This window comes from Lutjanus erythropterus, chromosome 16 (genome assembly GCF_056507025.1).
Source record: "Lutjanus erythropterus isolate fLutEry1 chromosome 16, fLutEry1.hap2, whole genome shotgun sequence".
NCBI lineage: Eukaryota > Metazoa > Chordata > Actinopteri > Lutjaniformes > Lutjanidae > Lutjanus > Lutjanus erythropterus.
Genome location: NC_139332.1, coordinates 17,616,023 through 17,633,693, shown reverse-complemented (window position 1 = coordinate 17,633,693; position 17,671 = coordinate 17,616,023). Strand labels below are relative to the sequence as shown.

Here is a 17,671-nt window from a genome sequence, read left to right as displayed (position 1 = left end):
GCTGTAAGTTATTTTTTCAATGAGAAGATCGATACCACTTTCATATCTTACCGTTAAATATAAACGATGGTCAGGAGATGGTCAGCTTAGCTTAGCAAAACCCATCTAAAGCTCCTGCAAATGTTTTTGTACAGAGTAGAGCAATAAAATATTATGTTGCATTAATAAAGTAACAAGCTTTAAAGTCATACTATGCAGGATGTCTGCAAGGTCGTTGGTTTGATCCCAACTTCCCCCTGGCCACATGTCCAATTGTTCTTGGGCAAGACACTGTGCTCCAGTTCCCTAGTTATTGGGGATAAAAAAGCCAGTGCATTCACAAATTGCCAGTCCCGAGCCTGGATAAAGGGGTGATGGACGCATCAGAAAGGGCATCCGGCAGAAAAACCCTGTGCCAAATCAAACATGCAGATCCATACGGGGTAATAAAGGGCCTGGTCTGCCAGCGAACAGATGTTCTGCCTTTCTAATGTTGTGAAATAACATTAGATTTATTTTAAAACTAAATTATCTTTTCCTGAAAGTATCCAACTTAGCCAAGTAGTTTTCTTGCCTAAACCTAACTAAACTGTGATGAAAATTAGGGATGCACAATTAATGGCAATTTTTTTGAAACTGCAGTATGTGTTTGTAAGTTTGAGTGTGAAAACAGCATAGTCATATAATTAGGAATTGTAGTCATGCATAGATGCCCTGGCCTACGTTCTAGCTGTTTCCAGTCTTCATGCTATGCTAACTGACTATTCAAACTGTTCCTCATAAGTTTCTACACAAACATGATGTTATCAGTACTTCTGGATAATTACATGGTGGGCTCGGAGCGCTTGGTGGGTGGAGTTATAGTGGGAATTACATGAAGTCACAGGAGTCCATATTCAGGACTATTAACGTGCACTGCTGTGTTTTGCTGCACAAACAGGTGCAACAAAGCTAAAAGGAGCGTGAAGAAGATGACAATCAAGCTGAGTCTGCACACGCCCACGCAGAATCAAAGTTTAATTAAGCAGAATAATTGAAAACACCTGTGTGGGTAGCTGGCGGTTGTGCAGCGCCTTTAAAATCAAGAGAGTTATCCCTTGTAACACGTTAAATGTTATTGCTATGCGTGTGTGATATTGACCACCAGTACTCCTGTGAGATGTTTTCTGCCAACACATTTCCTGGACTGAAATTAATGTGCGATTTAGTTTGGAAGAATTAGTGGTGTGGGAATACGAGATCTCTCACCTTGAAACAAATGAAACGAGGCAGATATTTCCACCCTCTATTGTGATGCTGGGTTACTGTAAAATGTGATTTAAACTCATTTTGTGATAATTACTGTAACAGTCCATTTCACATTATCACGGGAAAATTGTCTGTTTCACAGCGATTAGGTGCTTGACAGTATTCTATTTAGGGACTTTGAACACTATATACCCTGTGGAAACCTGAGTAGAAAACTGCACATTTGTTCTGGTTACTCAGCAGAGCACAGTGTGTGTGTGTGTGTGTGTGTGTGTGTGTGTGTGTGTGCGTGCGTGCATTTGTTTGTTCGTGCTGTTCTGTATGCAGGATGTGCACATACGTCCAAATGTGTGTCTGCATTGACATGTGTAAATGTGTTATTATGCGTTTTTGTGTTTATACAGTACAGACTGTGTGTATTTGGGGACCTTGTGTGATTTTCAGTGGCTTCAGAGTCATGACCTTGAACAGTTTGAGTACTGTCTGCTTAGTCAGGGCCACTGCATCTGCTCGAGTCAAAACAAACATCAGTTTAAATGGACTGCAGAACTTCTATCTATCTATCTATCTATCTATCTATCTATCTATCTATCTATCTATCTATCTATCTATCTATCTATCTATCTATCTATCTGTTTAACGTCTGTCTGTGTTTAACGTTGTTTTGTCTGGTGGAACCATTTGTTGTAGAAAGAAACTTGAACTTATATTGAGTTAAAAAGAAAATGAAAAAAAAAAAGATTAATTGCTTAATTAATTGTTAGCATTTTCAACTATCAGTTAAGGAAAATGCTGAAAATTTACAACCCTACTATTAGGTGTGTTACAAAATATTGCTGCACTTGAGTATTATTATATCATGTGGTGTTAATAAAGATTTTCAAAACACTTGAAAGTGGTTAGGGTTGCAGATTTTGTGCATGTGCCTTAACTGGTAGCTGAAAATGCGAGCAATCATCTGATCATTAATAATTAAGAAGATACAAAACAATTTTTTCTAGTTTTTCTCTTTTTTGTCTCATTCCAAGTTTTAGTTTATGTTTCCTTACTCAACAAAGGGCTCCGCCAGACAAAACAGTGTTAAATGAGGCACAATTATTGCCATTTCAAGACTATTTCAATTAATCATCAATTCATACTTTATTAATTGGTTAAATTCTTGGTGTCGATTAATCCATAAATGATTAATGTGGCTATCATGATAACTTGATACATGCCAAGATTTGTGGCAGCGCATTTTGTGTTGTGTTTAAACCCCAACTGCCAGATAGCAGTGTTGTTATCCATCTACACCGTTCTGATTATTTATTCATATGGTGGAGCTCTTTACACTATGTCAGTGTTTCTAAAATTAGATTTAAAAAACAGCAACTTATCACCTTGCTTACTGTATTGCAGTATATTGCAATATTTTGAATGTATTGAGAGATGGATCTTATCACCAGATTCTTGCCAATGTACAGCCCAACTATCTATCAGTCAAGTAACCCTGTGTTTTATGTCCTCTCTCCCTCTTCTCAGTGTGTGTTTGTGTGTTCAGTATGAGTAACATCTACGAGTCTGCAGAGGCCACGTTGGGCTTCATCAGCTCTCCATGCCTGACCAAAGTGGAGCTGAGAGTGGCCTGCCGGGGCATCTCAGACCGCGACGCTCTCTCCAAACCCGACCCTTGCGTGGTGCTGAAGATGCAGTCACACGGGCAGTGGTTTGAGGTACAGTAATGGGGTGAGATGATGGGTGGAAAGTGGTCAGACAGCTCAGACAGACTGTTTCACGAAGAGAAAATTAAAGTATAGTTGTCACACTAGTCAAAGTGTCCTTGTCATAACACTAATTTGCCCATTTTATGTAAGACTTTCTGACTGAGAGCTGCAGATGGGTGTATGTCTGTATGCATATGTGTGCAACCAGATCTACATACTGCCTCTTGTTGCTGTATTGTGAGTCAGGACACATACACCATAAAAATAAATTAATTGTTTTAACCTTAAAAAGTAAGTGTCATCTTTAAAATATTAGGTTGACTGAATTTGAAAAGCCATGTTGTGGTAATTTTATAATGATTCAAAACAAATGGACTGTACCTGCCAGATAAACTTGACATTAATTAAGTTGTACTTGAGAAAAAAAATGTTCAATAATATTAAGTTGAACCAACAACTGTTCAGTTACACTGACAAACATTACATACAAGTATGAATTTCTTTTACATTTTTTCCGTTCTTCATTTCACAGAAATAATTTACAGCTACAGTTGCTCCTGATGGAGCTGCACTGTTCCAGCATTGGCACAAACAAACTGTGAAACAACCCCTTGAGAATGTATTAAATTAGAATTATAAGAGGACTGAAGTCAACACTGGCCTTCATCATGGTTCTCAGTGTTTTCATTATTGTGAAAACAAGCAACCATAACTTATCTTGAAGTGTATTAGAGACACACAGAAAGTTTCATCATAAATGTTTTCTTCAAAATATTAAAAAGAAGGGTCTGTAGAAAGTTTGAACTTTCAGACAATGCATGCTGGGAAGTCTACTGATCATGCATTTTTAGAAACTGAATTTAATAAGTTGATTGAGTTCTGTACAGTACATTCATCCAGCTCATCATTTCATGCTAAAAGTCTTCAAGTTAGACATTTTAAGTTTTATTTACTTGAATTAGTAAACCTGTGTGTATTTGCAATAAGTGAAAGAATAGATTACATGATTGCACTAAATTCCTGTAGGATTTTTTACAGTGTACTATTCGCTGTAATTCACAGCCCATAAAACAGATTGGAAACATTATGACATAAAAACTTGAACTCTGAACCCTTTCACAAACAATTTATCTTTGAGGTGTATCTGTTTTTTCGCTTCTACTTTACCACAAAGTTGACCCAACCTTCAGTGCCAGCTTCAGTGAAAAGAAACGTCTTTGAGGTGACTTTATTGTAGCTATTCAACATTGCTTTCATGTTCATCACCATTTGTCCATGACATGATGTGCCAGTCAAACTGGGAACATAAGTGCCCTCGTCTGTTCTTCAGGTTCTGTGGCAGATGATTCTTTATGAATTTCTCTGTAGACAACACTTGAAATTATAAAAGCGTGTCATTGGATTTATGTTTGACTAAATGATTGTGTGTAATCAAGGACATATTCTATCAGGCAGAGCTATGACTGTGTCACTAACCCACTCACACTAAAATTTCTTGGTTGTTTTAGTTTAGAGTTTAGAGTTGCGCTTTATTTTACAGCACACACTAAAAATTAGAAATGTTCTTTATTAGACAGTATAAGATCCTTTCTTAGATTATTAAATGGTCCTAAATTACCCTCTAATAAAATCTAAAAGGGAAAATAATACACTAGTTTACAGTATAGTTCTGTTTTAGTGTGTCTTTACTTGCTTTCTAATGTCTGCTGTCTAATAAAAAACATATATTTCTAGCTTTGGTCTAATTTGATTCAAAGGACAGCTGTCTCTGACAGGGCTTCTTCCTCTGCTTGTCTTAACCCTCTGAAACAAGATGTCTGCCCCAGTAGTTCTGAAATATTGAAAATTATGAGAGCACCAGACTTTTTCCTGGAGTCGTGGGCAAGTTTATTGGGCTCATTGCACACAATAAAAGGTCTCAAAGAGATGGAGACAACATCTTCCTAGAATAGATTGTTCAGCACTTGAAAAATGGAAAAGGTAATGGAAGAGAAATGCTAGTAAGTGTCCCGCTTCCTCTCTTTTGCAAGAGCCAACCTGCTCTTTCAGGCACCTCTGATGGAATCTCCTGTTTTAAGAAACTTCTCATTCCCGTTGAAGTCCCTCCGGTGGCGGTGGTGAACTTTGTAAGAACGCAGTGTGAAGGGAAAGATAAATCTATGGGAATTTTATCCATCTTTCTTTCTCTGTTCCTTATTTCTGGGAGAAGCAGAAATATGCTAAGTGCCGGGTCTTCCTTTTAAATATGTAGAGACGCACACCCACGCATACACGCACGCACACCCTCACACATACAGCGCTACAGTGACCCACTCTAACAGTACATGGTTTCACACACATGCTGCTCATTGCACAAACAGGCACAGGCGCGCACACACATATACACACACACACACACACGCACACACACATGCACACTCACACTCCATTTCCACAGGGGCTTAAGATCAAGTGCGCAGAAAGTAGTGCAGCATTACTCTGTCTTTGGAGACTCCACAAAAAGCTACTTTGTGTGTGTGTGTGTGTGTGTGTGTGTGTGTGTGTGTGTGTGTGTGTGTGTGTGTGTGTGTGTGTGTGTGTGTTTGTGTGTGTGTGTGTGTGTGTGTGTGTGTGTGAAAGAGAAAGTGACAATTTGTGACAACACTGTCTGAAATAAAGGTGCTAACTAGAACCATAAAGAGTTTTTCAGCTTGTCCCCATAGAAGAACCCTTTTTAGTTCCTTCCTTCCACTCGGAGCCCTTTCAGAGAGGTCTACCTAGAACCCATCATAAAGAGTTACACCTAGAACCATCTGAGAGAGGTTTCAGAACCCCCTATGAGAGGTTCTACAGAGAACCCGTCTATAGTGTAGCACCCTCTCTGGGTTTTCTATCCAGGACCTTTCCACCTTCTGAGAGCTAACAAGAACCTGCCAAGGCTCCTTGACAAAAGAGTTCTTCAAGGATTTCAACAATCCTCAGGAGGTTCTACCAAAAACCTTTTTATATTATGGTACAAAGAACTCCTGACACATTAGTTCTTCAAAGATTTCAACGGTCCTTGAAGAACTCTTTGTTTCAAAAAGGGTTCTTAATGGAACGCCAAGTCTTTGAAAGGTTTCACCCAGAGTGTCCTAGGAGAGGTTCTACAGAGAACCCTTCTATGGTATAATAGTTCCACCCACAACTTTCACTGGGGGTTCTGTTCAGAACATTTCAACCTTCTGGGTGCCAACACGAACCTGACCATGGTTCTTGTATATATAAGTATATATCCCAAGGGTTTTATACAGAAAACACCCAGGGGCTTCTAACAAGAACCCTTTTATATTCTAGTAAAGGAAGTCTTGTCAAAAGAGTTTTTTTCAAAAAGGGTTCTTTGGATAATGGTGAAAGGTTTCACCCAGAACTGACAGGTTCTACGGAGAACCCTTCTGTGGTGTTAAGGTTTGGCACCAAGAGGTTCTATTCAGAACTTTTCCACCCTCTGGGTGCAAACAGGAACCCTCCGAAGGGACTTCTACTAAGAACCTTTTTATCATCTAAGGCTTTTATCTAGAACAGAATCAGGGGGTTCTACCAAGAACCTTTTTTGTTGTGAACCCATATATTATAGTACAAATAACTCTTTCCTCCAAAAGGGGTTCTTTGGATGAAAAGGGTTCTTAATTGAACCTCTGGTCATACAAAGAACCCTTGATGAACCCTTGCTTCAAAAGGGTTCTTCAATAGTAAGGTAGATCCTTAGCCCTTCAGAAAGAACCCTTTTGGAACCCTTATATCTAAGAGTGTATGTTACAATAATTCCCTTTGTGGGAATGTTGAAATGAACAAATGTTATAACTGTCCATCAGATTCAAAATCTCTTAATTGGATAATTGTTGAGAGAGAGTGTTCAAGCCACTGGGCGTATCTCTCTCTCTCTCTCTCTCTCTCTCTCTCTCTCTCTCTCTCTCTCTCTGTGTGTGTGTGTGTGTGTGTGTTTATGTGTTCTTTTGGCTTTAATGAGATGCCAGCCTATTGAGGTAAGTGTCAGAAAAAGGCCAAATCTGTTTGTGTGTGTTTGTTGAGTCTGTTGGTGTGCCATTCACTTTTGTGTGTGTGCACGTGTGTGTGTGTGTGTGTGTGTGTGTGTGTGTGTGTGTGTGTGTGTGTGTGTGTGTGTGTGTGTGTGTGCCAAAGGGTTATCAACAATAAAAGGGACCCAGTCGTTGCTGCTAGTGTTGGATAGGTTTTGTCGGCGGCTCTGACACTTTTGTTCGGCTTTCTATTCCTTTCTGTGTCAGACAGTTAGAAGGAAGAAAATGCGAGATCAATCTTGCAACTATAGTCGCTTCTCTCTGTAGTCAAACAGCTTGTGTGATTTCAGCCATCAAGAAAAATCCATATTCCCAATTCTCAAGTTGATAAGTGTAAACAATGTGGTAATGGCTATTTGTGGTAATTGCTGCAATGCTGAAAAGTCTGCCAGGGTTCACAATCAATGCACAGTGGCTGTGTGCTGGATGTTGAATGAAATCTTCATACCTCAGTCCCTTTGGAAAGACCATAAAAAGCTCAAATTAATGTGAAACTGGCAGCAACAACAAGAGAGCACAATTTTATGAAACGCTACTTTCACACAGCCAGACTCTTACTCTTACAAATATACAAAATCATGTAAAATACAGATTTATTTCGAATCTGTGTAACACAAGAATAATATAGATCAATTATATTTATTATTGATTAGTCTGTCAGTCATTTTCTTGATTAATTGATTAATTGTTTCATCCATAAAATGTCAGGAAGTAGTTAAAAATGTGGATCAGTGTTTTCCAAGCCCAAGATAATGTCCTCAAATGTCTTGTTTTGCCCAGATCCCAAAGATATTCCATTTACTGTCACAGAGGATTAAAGAAACTAGAAAATACTCACATTTTTTTTTCTTGAAAATAACTCAAAATAATTAATTGATATCAAAATAATTGGTAATTTATTTAATATTTAACAACTAATCAATGTATCAACTAAATGTTGCAGCTCTAGTTTTGAATGTGTTTGAAGGACCTTGGTAATTTTAGAATAGGTTATAAAGAAGTTAATTCATTTATGTTTAGTTGGATAATAAAACAATGCTTAATAAGAAAGTCTCTAGATTAATAAGTCATTGTGTCAACAAACAAATTACATTAATTAATTCATATTTAATTGGATAATAAAAACTATCCTCAATAAGAGAGTTTCTTGATTAAGAAGTCAATATGTCAACAAACAAATTACATTGATTAATTAATATTTAATTGGACAATAATCAAATAGACTGATTCATAAATAAATAATGAAAATAATGAAATTTGTTAATTAATTTGACAAAATATTACTTTGTGTTTGTTATTGCATTACCATTTACCAGATGCTTTTCCACCCATAAACTCTGCTGTCATTTATGTGATTCTCTTGCTGTGGCAAAACTTTGAGAAAATTCCTCTTGTTCCTTGAATGTGTGTGTGTGGGTGTGTGTGTGTCCATGCACGCCTGCCTCTGTGCATGTGCACGCACGTGCGTGTTTGCAGGTGGATCGTACAGAGGTGATTCGTAGCAGCAGCGGCCCAGTCTTCTCCAAGATCTTCCTGGTGGATTACTACTTCGAGGAGGTCCAGAGGCTCCGTTTTGAACTTCATGACATCAGCTCTGGCAACAATGGCCTCCGTGATGCTGACTTCCTGGGAGCCATGGAGTGCACCTTAGGACAGGTCAGTGCTTGGCTGAATGGGGAGCGTAAGAAACATTCTGTTACACATGTCAAGGGCATGGAGTATGTGCAGTTCAAAACATTTAATTAAAGCAAAGTCAAAATATAAAAACTTCAGAGCAGCAATTTCTAGGCAGCTTGAAGAAAAAAGATGAAGATGAACTGGCAACGAAGGAAGCAAAGACACAAAGCTAAATACACCGGGAGGCTAATCAGGGGCAGCTGAAAACAACCTGTAATTTAAAAAAAGGGGGAAAAAGACAGGAAGTTAAATAGCAGAAACAAGAGGGAAGACCAGATTTTAAAAATAAAACAGGAAACTAAAACTCAAAACCATGACACATTCAGGTAAGTTAAGAAGCGTGAGAATTAAAGAAAAACTTTTCTTTTGTTTCTGAAAGCTTTAGCGGTCTTGTCGATCCTCACTGTAATCAAAACATTTCAGCTGTGGTTCAGAAGTGCAGTTGCATGTTACACTCTTTGCTATTACTGTCTTAATTAACTTAATAAAATGAAATCAGTTTATGCAACTAGTCTGGTTGCATAAACCACCTTAAGTTTCAAAGTTAAGTTCGTCCCTTAAGCAAAACATTTCCCTAAACTTAGGACTGTTGCATAAAGCCCCTTAGGTTGTCTGTTAGGCTAAGGCTTTCACGGCAGTTACAGCACATGTGCACTTCAGTTGCCATGGTTACGCTTCACTCACATCATTATTTAATGTTACTAGACAGCATCATTGCCAGCTAGCTTCTCCAAAATGGACAACAAAGAGAATAGAAGAAAAAGGAGATGAGAATGTTTTTCTCCTCAAAGAATATGGAAAGCACACGCACATAATCCAAAGTAAATTTAACCCCAGCAGCCAGAATAAATACAGAAGATTTGTCTGGGAGTAACTGGCAAAATCAATGTGGGAAATCTGCGATGAAACAAACTGTGGATGAAGTAATGAAGAAATATGAAAATACTACCATGACAGCAAAAAAAGGAGGAAAAACTGGTGAGTTTCAATAACACCATTTAACTAATGTTAATATGTCAGATCTGTACTGTCTAACAAGTTAGCCATCTCTCACAGTGTCCAGTGGGTTTTCCCTGTCCTGAGAAATGTGTCTTGGTGTCTCCTCCCTGTCCTCAATCACCATAAATTCAACCACAGTTCCAAAAATTATTTCACTTTATTAAAAGGACTGTTATAGGCCCCTTAAAAATTTCAGAGGAAAGTCATCGTCTAGCAACACATAAGGGAATACATAACTAGCTACGAGCAAACACTTACAGATCAAAGGGTTTTTTCTTACAACACACATTCCCAAATTGGGGTACATGTACCCCCAGGAGTATGTGAAGTGACTGATGCAGAGGGTACCCGAAAAAATGTGACTTTCAAAATACAGGCACAGACTGTGTGGAAAACAATTTCAGACTACCGTAAATTCAGTTTTGCTCCTTATCTCAAGCATATCCATTTCATTAACCTGTAATTTTACATTTTTTTTAGGTTGTATATGTATGTACGTGTGGAGGTGGCTGACAAACATGAAAAAAAATCACATAAGCGTGGGTGGGTGGAGGGGCTATGTAGCAGGATGTTGAACATCTTTAGGGGCACGCGACTGTAAAAAGTTTGGGAAAGAAGAAGAAAATCCTTATGGTGATTTTATGCAACAATTTTTTTCCATCGTTGGATAAACATTTAAGGGAAACCTTAGCCTATGTGGTTTTATGTGTCTGGGAATAGGCTCATATGATTGAATATTAAACAGGATGTTGTGGGCAGTATGTTCTGTAGGTCACTAAACAAGCTAAGTGGTGCGTGTGAGTGCAGTTTGGGAGTTCGTATGCTACACATCTGAGTACATGTCAGAGTGAGAGTGATATGCGTGTATATTATAAGAGCATGCTTGTACAGGTGAATGCTTGACAGGAGGGCATTTATGTGCAACAGTGAGTGCACTTAGAACCAGCAAATTGCATTTAGCCAGTATATCATGTATGGTGGGTGTTATGTTTACCAGTGTAGAACTTGCATGGATACAGCCTGCCTGCTTTTGAGTGTAAGAACTCCAGACTAGACTCTATAATCCTTTGTAAAGTACATTGAGCTTGTTGTGATATTACAGAAAATGTATGTATCAGATGATGTGCATTTAAATTCGGGTGAGAGAGCAACTTTAAGATTAGAAAGGCCAACTTTAGCCGTGGGTGGAATTCTAATGTGCTCTTTTCACTTGAGGTCAGCTATTGTCACTGTCCGCATTACCACTGAAGCTGTCGTTGTCCTTGAGCTCTTAGTTACGTAAAGCCCTGAGGATGCTTTGAACTGTGTTTTCAGAGCATTTACATGTGCATATGCTAATACATATGGCCTTGATTCTCCTGCCTTAATGGCGTTGTTGCCCCTCTTAATGATGTAGTTGGAATCAATATTTAAAGATTTGCTTTATTTATGTGCTTCGTAAATATCCTAGAGCATTTAAAGTGAAAATTGTAATTGCGGTAGTACTCATTAACCAGTTGATTAAGTTGATTTCAGGAAATTACCAGTTAAGTCACGCTGAGTAGAAGGGAATAGAGTGAATGCAAAGAGGACAGAGGTCCAAAAAGTACTAAAGTGCTTGTTTCTCCTTCTCGTTGTCAGAGACGTTATCAGCAACATAAAGCTGGTGGGTTTCTAGTTGAGAGAACGGAGATAATTGACATGGAGGAAGAGGATTCTGAAGGCGAGAGCCAGGGAGGTTTACTGAAATGGGATAACATGCTGCCAAGATTTTGTCTGGATCTAAACAACAAGAACATTCTGGATACTGCCGGCTATCCAGAGTGTTGTTATGAAAAAAAGACAGCATTATATCAAGCACCAAATGCACATATGTGAGAGTAACTCGTCTTTTAGCACTGAAGATATCCATTATTGTGAAAATCAAGACAGAAAAGTTGTGTTGGAATTGTATGAGTGTTGCCATATGTTGCATCACTGTGTTAATTTGGGAGCTCTTTTGCGTGTATAGCAGCAGCCCCCCTGTAATTACTGGTGTCATCACAGGGAAATGTAGCCAGGAGGGAGGCATGTTACAGACGCACAGTGTCAGCAATATCGTCATAGACAGCATGTAAGCAATTATATAATACATGCTGTCCTTAAAGTGACTCTAACCAAGATGTAGATGTGATAAAGCCACAGAGATGTAGCTCCTCAGATCCCATCACAGCTTTTGTGTGTCTTTCAGCTTATTGTTTTCATTACCTGGTGAACATACCGTGGCATTTAGAAGCTAATTAGCACAATCAACTTAAAAGAAAAGTGTTGCATTTACAAGTGTGCTTTTGCTGCCACCAAGTGGCCAAAAAAGAAATTGTTGTAGATTTTAAGCAACATTTGAGACAAGGAATGTTTCATCTGTTTTGCTTCAAATAACAGAGTGATGCAGGGATGACATATTTTTGTAGGTCAGCCCGAAAGTTAGCATTGCGATGGTTCCCTCGGCAAAAAGCCAGTGGGATTTTTCCCTTTGAATTATTGATTAGTGCAGGAAATAAGTTTTGTGGCAAACAGAAGTTTATAATACTGACATGTTATATGTGTATGTGTATATGTATATTGTTGAGTTGTGTACTTACAGTTTCCCAAATGTTTCCAACAATGTTCAAATGCATAGAAATCATAATTTATTCAAAGTAATGGTGCATTTCCTGCGAGCTGTTGCTAGCTAGTTGCTGGTTCTTAAAACATACATAACATACAAAACAAGGATGTCGGCGAATGTGACTATTATTACCTTGTCTGTGAACATGGTTTCTGCTGGAGTCACTTCAAAATGATTTTGATTTTCATCAGCTTTAGTGGTTGTTTAAAAGTGAAGAAAACAACTCCCATGATCCCACACAACTTCACTACAAAAAACTATGTCTTTTGTTATTGTTTTAATGTGAAAACACCCCTAGTGGCAGGGTTTACATGCATTGAAGTGAAATATATTCAGAGCTTCCAAAACTTTATTTAATTACATGCAAGCCTTCCGTTGCAGATCTTTTTCGGGGTGAAAGAACACAAATGTATACTGTATTTAGACACTCTAGTAATAACCCTCCAGTGAAAAACACCTTGGAATCACTTCTGCTCTTCAAACGGTGACACTGAATCAATGGTTGTTGTTATCCATGTAGATGACAACCAATAGAGCTAACCTACCTCCTCATGTTAACTTACATAGCCCATATAACACCTGGCCAGCTCAACATAGTAACAGGGGAAAAGAGTCAAGCAGCTGGCAGAGCAGTCCAGTGATACAACAGCAGAGAAAATTACATTTGACAGGAAGGTGACTCCACCATGCTGCTTTCTGTCCATTGGATGTGAAAGTAGGCAGCTGTATGCTAACATTAGTGACACCAGGGTGACACTAACAGGGCAGGCCGTCCCTCTGAGGGGAAACACTGCAATATGTGAGCAGATTTTGAGAAATTTGTGTTTGTTTCAGATCGTCTCTCAGAGGAAACTGACCAAAGCTCTACTCAAACAGGGAAACACTGCTGGAAAGTCTTCCATAACGGTACGACGCTGTGTCAGCCCACCACATTTAACACACACGCACACACACAAATCAAATCTCACACGCACCACTTCTTGCACTCAGACACTCTGAAGATAATTAATTTGATGATGTTGCCTGTTCAATCTGTTCTGTTCCTCATTTCCATCTCATTTTCTCTCACCTTCTTCTTCTACATTTCTGACTGTCTGCCCCTCCTCCTCCTCCTCTTCTACCCCTTATTCTCTCTCCCCCTCCTGTAAAGGTGACAGCAGAGGAGTTGTCTGGTAACGACGATTATGTTGAACTCTCCTTCAGCGCTCGTAAGCTAGACGACAAGGTTTGTGCATCTGTGTATACACTTCTGAAGAGACATAAAATGTTGTGCTTTTCCTTTACCCTTGTAGAAATAAGGGTTTCAAAAGGGCTCTTGTACATGTGCCCTTTGGGAAGAAGGGCTCATTTTCAAGAACCATTTTCTTCTGAAGAACCCTTTTTTTGAAGAGAGAGTTTGTCAAAAGTTGTTTGTAAGACTAAGGGTTCCATAAAGAACCAATTTCATCCAAAGAATCCTTATTGGAAGAAAGAGTTCTTCAAGGACTGTTGAAAGTTCTTTGTAGGCAGATGGAACTTGCAGAATATAAACCAATAAATAGCAAGTTTTCCTTGGAAACCAAAGTGGGCAGTCATATTCTCCAGGCGACTGTGTCTTGTGCAGCACCCTCTGCTGATGACATCCTTGATTACGATGGTTCCACTCCAAATTAGTGGAAATGCGAGCTGATTCACTAGATAGCACCAAGGTTCCAAGGATCTTGAATTGAACCAGTTCAAAAACCGGGGCTTACTTGGTAGAAAACAGCCATGAGTGTGTTTCAGATGGAAACCCTTGGACTATATGAAGGTTTTCAGTAGAATCACCCGGGTGGGTTCTTGTTAACACCCAAAAGGTGGAAAGGTTCTGGATAGAACACCCAGATTGGCCTTTTCCATGGAACCAGCTCTGTTCCAGTTCAAGCACCAAAAAATAGTAGGTTTTCCATGGGAACTAAAGTGGGCGTCTCATGGTCTACAGGTTCTGTTGATGAAATTTCAATTGTTCCACTCAGACAAGTGGAAACGCAGGCTGGTTCACTTGATTGCAGCAAGGTTGCAAAAACCTGGCACGGAACTGGATTTAAAACCAGAGCTAATTTGGTGGAAAAGGCCCCTGAGGGTTCTTGGTAGAACCTTTACACCATGATATGGTGATACCATGTTATATGAAGAATAGCAGTTCTGAGTGAAACCTTTCACAGATGATTCGAGGTATAACTCCTGATGTTGGTTTCTTTGTAGAACTCTCTGAGAGGGTTCCAAGTGGAAAGTATAGGTTCTATCTGGAACCAAAAAGCATTCTCCTATGGGGACTTGCTGAAGGTTCTGGTTAGCACTTTATTTCTAAGAGTGTAGATATGAGAGGAATTAATATTCAGAGATATAAGTTAGTTTGTGTGTGTGCGTGCTGTCAGGCAGGTGTGTGTGTGTGGGTGGAGGGGCTCTGGGATTTCGTGAGGAAACAACTCACACACACACACAATACAAAGAAGTACAATCTGTCATTAGAGGAGGTCTGCTGAGATAGGTGCCCCCCCCCTTCTCCCTCCCCAATACCCCCACCTCCACCCCCACCCCCCCCTTCCTATCTCACCCACCCCACCACACACACAGATAACTATATTAATTTTCAGCCTCCACACGCACACACATGCACACACGGCCACGGATGACTAATCCAAACAAGTTGTGCCTTAGGGGAAAGATGGAAGAAAGCAGGGGAGGGGTGGATAAATTGGAGAGGACAGGAAAGGGATGGGTAGAAGAACCAGGGAAGAAAGAGAGAAAAATAGGGTGAAATAATAATTCTGTTATTATATGAATGATTTATGGTGATCAAAGGCAGTTCTGAGGCAATGCCTTACATGTGTGTTTTCCCTTTGAAGGATTTTTTCAGCAAATCAGACCCTTTCCTGGAGATTTTCAGAATAAATGATGATGGGACTGAGTCGCTCGTACACAGAACTGAGGTAATTACATGCACACACAAACACACATGCAGATGTGTTATTTACCACCTCAGATCTGTGATTAACAAAAACTGTGGCCTTTTAGACGGTCATGAACAACCTGAGCCCAGTCTGGAAATCCTTCAAAGTTTCCTTGAACACACTCTGCAGCGGTGACCATGACAGGGAGCTAAAGGTGAGTTTGCAACCGTAACTATTTTCTCGCAGGTCACAGCAACGGCAGCAATCATTTTATTTAACCTTAAAGTTAATCTGCAACAGTCTGAGTGTGCAAGAACCTTGGCTATAGCTCCCTTTGTTATTGAAGTTCCCCCAAGGAAACACAAAGCACATTTGGAGCGAGAGGCCAAACAGCACCTGAAGGCCTGCAGCTGTTTTGTTGCAACATGTTTTTTTTGTGCAGCATACAAATTATGTGATTTGTAAAAAACAGCTATTGTCAAAGCGCCACATACCCACAAGCATATAGTTAAAAGTGGGGGTGCAAGATTAGTATGGCAGTAAATTTTTCATTTAATTAACATGAAGTGCCATTTCCTGCAATACAGAGCCTTCAATCATGATTGTGATATATAAAAATACTTGTTATTCATGTATTTTCAGCAGTGAGTGACAGATAAACTGACTGCATACTGCTGTTAGCAAGAGTACAGTTAGTTGATATTTAGCCTGATCAGTCATTGTCAGTAATCAATGTGCACATAATTAAACCATTAATCAAACCAATAACTAACCGCAGTCAACGCCAGACAACCTTATCATACATAGCAGTTACCTAGTGATTCTGTAGTTGTGACAAAACTTTAAAAAGTGTGCATAATAGTAGTTTGAATTAAACTAAAGCTTCCTGCATTCTCTGGAGAAGTTAATACTCAGACACCCTTTAAGAAAGATGAAATTTTAACAATTCCTCACATGCCTGTAAAAACACATAACTCTAGAAACACAAGATAAAAGGTGCCACAATGTTGACAGTCTTCTTGTCAATGTTGTTTTCTGTATCACAAATCATAATTTTGTTGAGTAAGGTGCTGGAAAAAACTTGAAAATGCGCATTGCACAATGCTTGAATTTGACTTTGGATAAGGTGTAGGAACCCTGACAGCTCAGACTGAGTAATATGACCACATTCAGATGATAAATTGTGGGACATTTCATTTTCTTATGTGATGAGTTTTATCTGTGGCAGCAAAGAGTTTTCCTTGGCATTTCAAAGGCAAGAGCTGCTTAAGGAACTTTCAGATTGTGTTGTTTTTAGAAGCCAAAACGCAGTAGTGTTTTCACAGTAATAACCACAACATATAACATCAAAAATAAAATAAAAGAATCTGATTTCAAGGAAAATCTGAAGCCATTAAGAATAACTATATAGAAAGAGACAGTCTTCTCATGGATGGTCTCATTTGCTTCATATCGTCACATAGAGGCATCAGTATTAAAGATTTTTATTATTAGAGATTTTTTCATAACCAGTTAAAACTTGCTGTAGTAGCTCTAAATAAAATAGCAAAGTTATATGATCAAAAAGCGTATGTTTACTCCTCTAAGTCTAAAAACAAGGGTACAGCTGCTCTGTTGCTCAGGTGCTTATGCCCACAAATATGTAACTGATCCATTTTCTTAAGTTAAGTTCAGATCACGTGCTTCCTTTCCTTTCCCCGTGTCTCTGTGTTATTTAAAGAGGCGCACCATGTGAAAGAGCTCAGTGGTCGTCCTAAACTCTCACCTTTACTTGCCAAAATAGATCTGCATGTGCTCGTTAGTGTGTGTGTGTGTGTGTGTGTGTGTGTATATATGTGCAAAGGTGGTGGCCGCACATCAGCTCCAAACATTTAGTCTTTTTCATGAATAAACATGAGCTTGTTCATTAAATATTCAAAGGCATCTTAACTCTGCATGGCTCCTGACAGCAGGAGAAAGGGCTCGCACACTCACGCTCACACTCACACATTCACACTCACACACTCACATGCACGCCATTGGCTGTGGTTTCCAGGGCTACCTGTTTGAAGCATCAGCGCTACAGTGAGAAATGGCAGGGCAGAGATTTCTATTCAGACCAGAGCTTCCTTTTCACAGGGCTCTTAACTGACCAATGCATAAATGCATAACCCTCCTCTGCACAGTCTGTCTGTCTGCCCCTTTGTATTTTTCCTTATCTGGTTCTCAACCTCTCTACCTCTCTTTTCCGTCGGTCTCTCGCCCTCCGTCCAACAGTTAGTATTCAGCGAGTGGAGCGAAGGTTCTTCATTTTTTCATTATTCTCTTGCACAACTCTCAGCCACTTGAAGTGGAAGCAAGGCTGTAAAAGCGAGTGCTCACTACCTCACATGCAGAAGTTACTATGAAAAAACGTACGATCCGCAAATGATGGCACATGGACAAAAAAAGACTTCAGGTGCAGGCACTTGGGAGCTTAAGTGGGACACA

General features: G+C 39.3%; 1 protein-coding gene across 1 annotated transcript in view; it reads left to right on the top strand.

Moving 5' to 3' along the window:
* Positions 1–17,671, top strand: part of cpne4b (copine IVb) — a 35,331-nt gene that overhangs the window by 3,976 nt on the left and 13,684 nt on the right. The window contains exons 2-7 of the mRNA XM_084738706.1: positions 2,749–2,939; positions 8,465–8,644; positions 13,125–13,196; positions 13,441–13,515; positions 15,158–15,241; positions 15,327–15,416. Of these exons, the coding sequence (XP_084594832.1) occupies positions 2,769–2,939; positions 8,465–8,644; positions 13,125–13,196; positions 13,441–13,515; positions 15,158–15,241; positions 15,327–15,416 (672 nt within the window). The 5' untranslated portion in view covers positions 2,749–2,768. The remainder of the gene's footprint in view (positions 1–2,748; positions 2,940–8,464; positions 8,645–13,124; positions 13,197–13,440; positions 13,516–15,157; positions 15,242–15,326; positions 15,417–17,671) is intronic.